Genomic DNA, 10,298 nt, shown 5'->3' on the forward strand with positions numbered 1-10,298 from the left:
ATCTAAAGTAATTTTTGCTTATTCATATGATTTAATTGGATCAAAGTTCAGCAGCAAAGACATTGGCAAATAAAGTGAGATTAAATACATAAAGTATATTTGTGTTATTTAACATTTAATTACTGCGGGTTTGCGTAAAACGCTGAGGTTGCAAGTGAGACGATTAAATGCATGCTCACATTTAGTCTAGAACTACAATAACATCATGTTTACACAGCGCACACGCCTTTGCACTTACTCTCGTCTATCTTTGTGGGTCCGGTCGAAGTACATGACAAAGTTGTGTTACAACCCTCCACATTTGGTCTGATATTTCAAGGCTTCTTAATGTTGAAGTGAACATCTGGAGTAGATTTAAAAAAAATCTAATTAAACAAAAGAATCTGCAGATTCAGACGATACATGTTCCGTCATTTAAAACAAACTCAAATCAAATTATAAACCGGGGATTACTCAAGATCAAGATTTTGTCCTGTAAATCCTTCTAATTTGTACAAATGTTTTACTGGAATATTTTAACCATTCTGTAAATAAAGAAAACAATCAGCAAACAGCTTCTATTATTTTGGTATACTTAAGCTGTAACCTCAATGTTTGTCAGCACTCAATAATAGGAATAAAACAGGGCATAAACCACTTTGTATGAGACAAGATAATTCCGTCTGGGTTGATTTTACAATACAGTACATCTCAACTTTATTTACTACAGTATTAATGTTTAAAACTAGCTGGTGTCATTTAAACTAAATTAATTCTCAATCAATCACAGATCAATAAAGACAAGCTGTTATACAGTAACTAGTTACATGTAACGGAGTTACATAATTTAATTAAAAAATAAATGTAACTGTAAAATGGCACCGTTATGGAGAATTTTTTTCAATTAAATTACAGTTACTTATGAAAATGTTAATGATTACAAAGGGGGTTACATCTGAACTATGCTATTCTGATGCTTTTGATTGGCTCTCGTTTGAATTTGTCGCGCACCATGTCTGCCATCTCTGTTTTTTAGAGGTTAAATGTTTGAAAATTATTAACATTCGTTTTTTTTGGTGAAATTTCGAAAAATAATCAAAAAGTAATCAAATGTAATGAGTTACATTACTTTAATAAAGTAATTGTAATAGTTACATTACTTATTACATTTTAAATAGGGTAACTTGTAATCTGTAACCTATTACATTTCCAAAGAAACCTTCCCAACACTGATGTTATATTTCCTCATATTTTTTTGTAATTATGAGGTAACACTTAAGTCTTAAGTCTTTTTAGCTCTCCAAGCATTTAGAAAAATTCCCAGTACTACTGTAGATGATTGTGCTTTTGGGAGTAACTCCATATTTTGCTTATCTCACACAATTTACTTCAATGTACACTGAGACATGGACTCTATAAGACCCCTGAAGGTGTCTTGTGGTGTCTGGCACCAAGACATTAGCAGCAGATCCTTAAAGTCCTGTCAAGTCCTGAGCCACCGTGGATCAAACTTGTTAGTCCAGCACATCCCACAGATGCTGAACTGGATTGAGATCTGGGGAATTTGGAGGCCAGGGCAAAACCTTGAACTTTTCATCATGTTCCTCAAACCATTCCTGAACAACGTGTACGGTGTGCATTGTCCTGCTAAAACAGCCACTTCCACCAGGGAGAACCATTGTCATGAAGGATTCTACCTGGTCTGCAACAATGTTTAAGTAGGTGACCTAGGGTTCCCCAGCAGAACATCACACTCCCTCCACCGGCTTGTCGTCGTCGTCCCACAGTTCATCCTGGTGCCATCACTTCCCCAGGTAAACAGCACACACGTACACAGCCGTACACGTGTAGCCTTTGTTGTCCTCGTGCATTAATCCGCCTTGGGCGCCCAACACCCAGTCGCTGGTTTGTGGTTTGTTCCTCCTCGGACACTGTTGGTAAATCCTCACCACTGCTGACTGAGAGCAACCTATGCCCTGCCTTTTCAGAGATACTCTGACCCAGTCGACTTACACTCACCTAAAGGATTATTAGAAACACCATACTAATACTGTGTTTGACCCCCTTTTGCCTTCAGAACTGTCTTAATTCTACGTGGCATTGATTCAACAAGGTGCTAAAAGCATTCTTTAGAAATGTTGGCCCATATTGATAGGATAGCATCTTGCAGTTGATGGAGATTTGTGGGATGCACATCCAGGGCACGAAGCTCCCGTTCCACCACATCCCAAAGATGCTCTATTGGGTTGAGATCTGGTGACTGTGGGGGCCATTTTAGTACAGTGAACTCATTGTCATGTTCAAGAAACCAATTTGAAATGATTCAAGCTTTGTGACATGGTGCATTATCCTGCTGGAAGTAGCCATCAGAGGATGGGTACATGGTGGTCATAAAGGGATGGACATGGTCAGAAACAATGCGCAGGTAGGCCGTGGCATTTAAACGATGCCCAATTGGCACTAAGGGGCCTAAAGTGTGCCAAGAAAACATCACCCACACCATTACACCACCACCACCACCAGCCTGCACAGTGGTAACAAGGCATAATGGATCCATGTTCTCATTCTGTTTACGCCAAATTCTGACTCTACCATCTGAATGTCTCAACAGAAATCGAGACTCATCAGACCAGGCAACATTTTTCCAGTCTTCAACTGTCCAATTTTGATGAGCTTGTGCAAACTGTAGCCTCTTTTTCCTATTTGTAGTGGAGATGAGTGGTACCCGGTGGGGTCTCCTCAAGGTTGTGCGTGATGTGGCTTCACAAATGCTTTGCTGCATACCTCGGTTGTAACGAGTGGTTATTTCAGTCAAAGTTGCTCTTCTATCAGCTTGAATCAGTCGGCCCATTCTCCTCTGACCTCTAGCATTAACAAGGCATTTTCGCCCACAGGACTGCCGCATACTGGATGTTTTTCCCTTTTCACACCATTCTTTGTAAACCCTGGAAATGGTTGAGAGTGAAAATCCCAGTAACTGAGCAGATTGTGAAATACTCAGACCGGCCCGTGTGGCACTAACAACCATGCCACGCTCAAAATTGCTTAAATCACCTTTCTTTCCCATTCTGACATTCAGTTTGGAGTTCCACACCCCTAAATGCATTGAAGCAACTGCCATGCGATTGGTTGATTAGATAATTGCATTAATGAGAAATTGAAAAGGTGTTCCTAATAATCCTTTAGGTGAGTGTATAACAATTTGTCCCTTGTCAAAGTCTTTATTCCAGCCCATTTCGCTTGCATCCAACACGTTGATTACAAGAATTGATTTCTAGCTTATACCATCTAATCTTCCCAGACCTTAATATGTGGCATTACTTCAGCTGTGACTGGTCATGTTTTGGCTCATCAGTGCATTTGACATGAAAACGTTGCTCACTGTGACGACTTCTTACATTTTTTCATATGCGTGAGAAGGCTAGGTAAATGTCTAAAACTCTTCTCACATGGAGGGCAGTAGTACGGCTTCTCTCCAGTATGAAGTCGCTCGTGCGATTTCAGGTGCTCCAACCGTGAGAAACTCTTTTCACAATAGGAGCACTTGAAAGGTCGTTCTCCAGTGTGAATTCTCTGGTGCCGTTTCAAGTGGACATCTGTGACGAAGCTCTTCCCGCACTCTAAACACACATGATCTCTCACACCGCTATGTACCATCTGATGCCGTTTATAATGAGACATCCGTGAAAAACTCTTTCCGCAGAAAGAACACGCATAAGGTCTCTCATTTGTATGAATTTTTAGATGCTCTTTAAGATTTGACGACGAATTGAACTCTTTACCACACTGATCACAGTTAAATGGCTTTTCTCCAGCGTGAACACGCAAATGAATTTTGAAAACGGTTGCTTTTCTGAACCTCTTCCCACACTGAGTGCAGCGGAGTGGCTTTTCACCAGTGTGAACTCGCTGATGTGTTTTCAGGTGTGCAGACAGGGTGAATCTCTTGTCACATGATGAGCACTTGTAAGGTTTTTCTCCCGTATGAATTCTTTTGTGCCGTTTCAGATGCTCAGCTCGAGTAAAGCTCTTCCCACACTCCAAACACACATGATCTCTCACACCGGTGTGTATTTTCTGGTGCTGTTTAAAACTGCTCAGCCTTGAAAAACTCTTTCCACAAAGAGAACACAAGTAAAGCCTTTCGTCTGAATTAACTTCCAGGTGTTTATTTCGATGTGATGGCGAATTTAAATTTTTACCACACTGATTATCGTTAAATGGCTTTTCTCCAGAGTGACAGAGCAGATGATTACTGAGACTTGATCTACGAGAAAAACTCTTTCCACACTGAGAGCGGGTGTGTATCATTTCGGCCTTTTCTCTTTGAGTTTTGCAGTCACGATGTTCCTCCTTCACGTCATTCAGTTTACATCCTTGCTTATGTCTTTGTTTCACTTCCATCCAATCTAAAATACAATGTGGTTAAAATCAGTTTCAGTGAACAGTTCATAGTTTTAACAGTAAAAGAGCAACAGAGAAAGGTAGATATCTGATCTTTGATGTGCCAAAGGTTAGTTCTGTCATTGGTATATTAAAGGGATGGTTCACCAAAAAATGAAAATTCTGTCATTTACTCACCCTCAATGTTGATGGCTTTTGGCATTGACTTCCATGGTATTTATTTTTCCATACTATGGAAGTCAATGGGGCCCAATCAGCTGTTTGGTTACACATATTCTTCAAAATATTCTTCGAAAGAGATTCATACAGGTTTGGAACAGGACAATAAAAGACAGAATTTTCATTTTTGGGCAAACTATCCCTTTAAAGGGGTCATGAACTGGCTTTTTAATTTTTTTTATACGGTTGTCTGAGGTTAACTTATGACGTTCGCATGGTTTTTACATTCAGAAACATCATAATGAATAAGTAATAGGCTATTTTCTACCCTGGTTTTGAGCCTCTCTCATTGAAAGCCCGGTTTTTAAGGGCATGCCGCACTGAAGACTTGGAAGTAAATGCCCACTGCTATGATTGGATAAGCTTTGCATATTATAATGAGCTTTTGCTCCCCCGTGAGTACACGTGAGGGATTGTTTTGAAAGTGTGTGGGAAAACGGCAACCGGAATGATTCATTCCACAGGGCTCGCAAAATGTCTTTATTAAACAAACACAATGATTTATCTGTCATCCACCCGCGATTGATTGGAATGTTATTTTTATATTACTTGGCCCACCCGATCGGTGGATATAACCGCAAACCATACACACACACACACAAGCCTTACTGCAGAGCCAGACAAATCAAAGCATGATCAAAACTTCCGCTATTGTATTATTCCTTCAAATATCAAGTCAAGAGAGTGAACAACGCATGCACACCAAGAAAGGAATGTTATTTCACTATTTAAGCCCGTCGGCAGGCCGGTGATACGTTTTGGTAGCCCGTCTGGAAAACACAGAGCCCCGGAACTTTGGACTTTGCAAGCCCTTGCCCGAGTCTGATCACGAATCACATCAAAATGAACCAACAACACCACAAATAAAGGACTCTCCAGCCTGTGACAGCGAGCTAAATTATGTTCAGTTAGACACGTACACATAATCAATAGATATCAAACGATCTGTAACAATGCAATACTGTCACATATTTAAAAAATAATTTTAATTTAGTAAAATTTTACTCACATTAGTGTCTTGCTTCATTCATTCATGTAATCTTATCCTGTCTGCAAATCCAGTCTCTTGTTTACAAACAAATCCGTGGTGAAATGAAGGAACAGACATGCAATGTCTTCCCCCACATGAGGTGGATATTCATTAAAAATAAAGTTCATCCATGCATTCATAATATTGGAATCCAAAGCTTATGCAGCATGTTTATTGCTTGGAAGTTCGATCCCGTTTAGCTCCACGTAGGCCTATGTTATTTATCTATAACATGCCATGCACAAATCGGTGGGCGGGGCACTCAGACGTCACAGCCTGGCACATTCTGAGATCGATCGTTTGCTGAGCCTGGTGTCAATAAAAGTTTTTTATCAATTATATCAAAGGCTGAATGAAAAGTTGATTTCTCAATTCATAACCCCTTTAATACAGTGAAAATGTGGATGACAGAAGATACAAAGTTATGATCATTCAGATGAACTTCTGTATCACAAATATGTTGAACTGAAGCTTTAAAGGGGTGGTAAACCACGATTTCCTTAAACTAGGTGGTAAACTAGCGTGTAATGTTGCTGCTTTAGCATAAACAACATCTGCAAAGTTACAACGTTCAAAGTTTAAAGCAAAGGGAGATATTTGCTTTTAAAGAAATCAGTTTCTAAGAACTACAGCAAACGGCCAGTAGGCGACTACACACATTCCTCCAGGGTTGGTGACATCACCAGGCTCAATATTTACATAAACCCCTCCTCCGAGAATATTAAATAGGGGGGGGGGGGGGGGGCATTTTGTATCGCTGCGCTGTTGTGGTATAGTTAGGCTGGAGTGTTGTTGCCGTGATGCCGAGGAAACGCTGTTATATTCATCCGGATTGCAGGTCTGGGGTACTTGCTTTGTTCAGCCTTCATTGGGGACGGGGGTGCGTTGCAGAGCGTTTAACATACAGCATGTTATATGCACGTGTGTTTGAGACAGAAGGGAACAGGCACGTGCGGGGCTCCCGCAGCACATTTCACGGAGGAAAACTTTCACAATGTTCGCGAGTTCAATGCAGGATATGCACAACGGCTTGACCTGAAAGCTGGATTTACAAACAGAAGCAGTTTACGGGCCACAACCTGTAAGTCTGATTTATTTTTCATCAATGTGTTTTCCTGTAATAGGTTGTAGCAAGGAAGTAAACAGATGACAACACTGTTCTGCAAACCAGTCTGTTAAATGCTCATTCATACTTAACGTTATCCGACGAACACCTAACGTTACAAACACTAACGTTAAAATCTCAACAGCGAACTTGGCATTAGTGTAAATGATTCTTTGATTAGAGCTTTTATGTATTATTTATCTACAGGCATGCTAAACATGGTTCTGTGTGTGATTTGGCTACTATAGTAAAGCCAGTGTTTAGTGTTTTGGGTTAATAGTTCTTGCAACAGATATTTGGCTATAATCGTTCTAAAAATACAAAAGTAACAGTGCCATTCAGTAGCGATCACTATAGACCCGCAGTCTTTACTCATTAGGACATAACAGGTTCTGCTCGATCATCTTCACTCAAATGTTCTGGGTCTGATTCGGGCTCAGATTGGTATGGTTTTATTGACGCCATCGTTTCTAATACTGACCAAAGCAAAGTCTACCGGTAAGGTAAGGGGCGTGACGTTTCCGACAAACATACACTGCGGTTAGCGAATCACAACACACTGGGCCAGCTAACCAATCTGAGCCCATTGCGTATTTTTGAGGGACTGGCTTCATACAACCCGGAAAGCATCAGACCGTTTTACAAGGAGGGACAGAGCAGTGTAGAATAAAGGTCAAATATATGAAAAATAATGATTTTTTTTAAAAAACGAAGCATTAACACATGTTACAGTGCACCCCACAAACACAATCAAGCCTTCAAAACAATGTGTTTTACCACCCCTTTAACATTTCTCAAAAGTCAATAATGAGGAATTAAGAATGGACACCAACCTTTTTGTTCCTCAGTATCTTCAAGTTTTATTCTGGATGGTTCTGGATCACTCGTGTCTTCAATCTCCTCTTTAACAAACTCCATCTTTAACAGTTACACAGATTTCAGCTGCTACACCTGGAGGTTTTCCTTCTCTTGTAGGATGATGGGAATATTCCCAGTAGGTTATTTATTGGTGAATTGTTGTGGGAGGGGCACCAGATCTGCCAAATTCAAAGAGAAGTTACTGAATTTATACTGAATTACTTTAATTACATTTAAACTTGTTTTTATGTTAGTTATATAGAGTATTTTGATATGGTTAAATATTAGTAGTAATTAAAACAAGTTTTGTTTCATTCTTGTTCCTACTCTGACAGAAACAACAGGGCCATCATGTTTAACTGAGTTGCTGAAAAGCATCTTTGTCTCCAAAAGTTCCCGGTTCTCACCTCATTCAATTTAGTAATGTCTGAGATCTCCAGTAAATTGGCATATTAAGCACATTTCGTAGGGCTGATGAAACAGTTAATAATACTTAATAATAAACCAGCACACAACACATTTCATTACATTAGTATTTATTTAAACTTGAATGTCTTTACTACCTTCCTGGGGTTTGAAAGTGTTTTGCATAGACTGTCAATGGAGGGACAGAAATCTCTCAGATTTCATCAAAAATATCTTAATTCATATTCCGAATAAAATGTTATGGATTTGGAACGACATGGGGGTGAGTAATGAAAGCCACACTATGTAGTTTTTCACCGCTAGAGGTCGCCCTTTCAAAACAAAGGCGTAGCTTGATGATGCCGAGACGCAGTGCAGACAGTGCAGCGTTTCCTAATTCTACAGCAGGGCAACTCGTGCGCAAGCGTCGTGGTGCTCATGTTAACAGCATCGGCCAATGGTAAGCCGCCGTTCTGGAAGCACTGTTTATGTTACATCAGCAGCGTAAGAGTCTGACACAGACCTGAAGAAATTGTTGAATAAAGTCGTTATTTTTTTATTTTTTTTGCGCATTAAAGTTCTCATCGCTTCATAAAATTAAGACTGAACCACTGTAGTCACATGGACGATTTTAACAATGTCTTTACTACCCATGGTGTCGGAAATCACTGAGTCATTTAGAGTGGCAATAGTGTAGGGGTAAGACGCATGGCCGAAAGTTTTGACGCAAATCGACCTGAGGTCGAATCCGCCTTTTGCCGAACACGCTCTACTCTCTTTTCCCATCACATATCAGATCGGAAAGGCATTTATTTTCAATGAAAATGAAGAAAAAATTTGACAAGTGGAAATAAAGCATCTACCGTGTTTAATAATAATAAGTGTTTATCGGTTAGGGGTAGATAAACAGACGTGCTGAATTAGAGACAATAAAAGTGAGTGGGTCCAATATCATTGATCGTAAAAAGTCAGTGGGTCTTGTCCCCTTAAGTAACCCTTTTATCCAAAAAATTTACAATTTTCATTTTTGGGTGAACTATCCCTTTAATGGTGTAAAACTTCCAGACAGATGGCTTCCTAATGATACTACAATCACACTACATTTGCTCACTCTATGTTAGTATAAATGCTGAGCATCATTCCCATTGTCACCTCCACCTGTTCGTTTGTCTTTTAATGGCCTTTCACATCCTAAAAGCACTGTCATACCCAGCGGTTTATCTGGAAAACTTACTACATTATTCTTTGTTGGTGTCAGAAGTTTTAAATGCTATAATAGCATTAAACATTACAAAGTAGAAACATTATTTCTAACATTAAAACACTTATGTTCACTTAATTTACCCCAAATCTCTCCTGATTATTCGAAAAATGAGCTGCTGAAAATCTTACAATAGTTCCCAGTCTTCACCTCATTCATTCTGGTGTCATGTCTGAGATCACCTGCACCATGTCCTTGTCAATTCTGCAATGTTGAAAGAGAAAAAAAAACAGATAAGCAGGATCGGTGTACAAGTTGCATTTTATTATTAATCTCATAAATAGTGTGCAATGTATGGGCCATAGAGTGGGCTAATCCTGGAGCTCAATTCACACAAAAAATCTGTTTGTCCCACTGATGGATTAGCGGTGGATCTTCTTGCTTCCCTTTCCTTCTAAAAAAAAAAGCATACGTTTCTGTACGAATTCACAACATCGAAAAATAATAAGGTTTCTCAATAATGTTGATGTGCCTTACCTTCACCTTAAAGGGTAACTGGGCGCTTCGTGAAGCTTCGAAACCTTTGCGAATCGTTTGTTACGAATCAGTGATTCGGAGCTCGTATCAAACGGGAAGTGTCACGTGATTTCAGGGGCTTCGTTACGTCATAACTGTTTTGACAAGGCTCGCCGATAGGGTCGATCTCTGTGAACCCATGAATCAGTGTCTAGATATGATTTTTACCTGATCTCGGATCACTTTATACATTTGTAGACTACGATTAAAAAAAAAGTGTGTTGTTAAAAGTCACAGGTGTCTGATTAACCCATACAACAACTACAATGCAATAAAATAATATTATAAAGACACTTCATATTATGAAATGATTTGTTAATTGCATTTAATCGATTATGCCTTCAATAAAACATTTGAAATCAGTTGTAAAAATGTGTTATGCATTTGAGTTTTTGCTGCACTTACTGTATTTTGAGAAATAAAATATCTACATCAAGTTCTTTATTCTAATTTTCCACGTTAAAGATGCAAATAAGATGATTAAACATGAATAAGAGGTGATAAATAAACGCTTATACAAA

The 10,298-nt window shown here is 39.3% G+C and overlaps 1 protein-coding gene across 1 annotated transcript; it reads right to left on the reverse strand.

The window, feature by feature from the left end:
- Nucleotides 1-9,802, reverse strand: LOC307130981 (uncharacterized protein). Its single transcript, XM_079824339.1, has 4 exons — nt 9,739-9,802; nt 9,412-9,655; nt 7,571-7,774; nt 1-4,388 (listed from the first exon to the last, which is right to left on the reverse strand). Exons 3-4 carry the CDS (start codon nt 7,653-7,655, stop codon nt 3,358-3,360), a joined length of 1,116 nt encoding a protein of 371 aa, XP_079680465.1. The 5' UTR covers nt 7,656-7,774; nt 9,412-9,655; nt 9,739-9,802; the 3' UTR covers nt 1-3,357.
- Nucleotides 9,803-10,298: the final 496 nt, after the last annotated feature.

The sequence above is a fragment of the Gobio gobio genome (genome assembly GCF_949357685.1).
Source record: "Gobio gobio genome assembly, chromosome: 8".
Lineage (NCBI taxonomy): Eukaryota > Metazoa > Chordata > Actinopteri > Cypriniformes > Gobionidae > Gobio > Gobio gobio.

Excerpts from the sequence above, each read along its gene's own strand:
- LOC307130981 (XM_079824339.1), bottom strand. The coding sequence starts at position 7,655 with ATGGAGTTTGTTAAAGAGGAGATTGAAGACACGAGTGATCCAGAACCA. Across the intron at positions 4,389-7,570 it reads AGATACTGAGGAACAAAAAG|ATTGGATGGAAGTGAAACAA; the intron begins GTTGGTGTCCAT and ends ATTGTATTTTAG.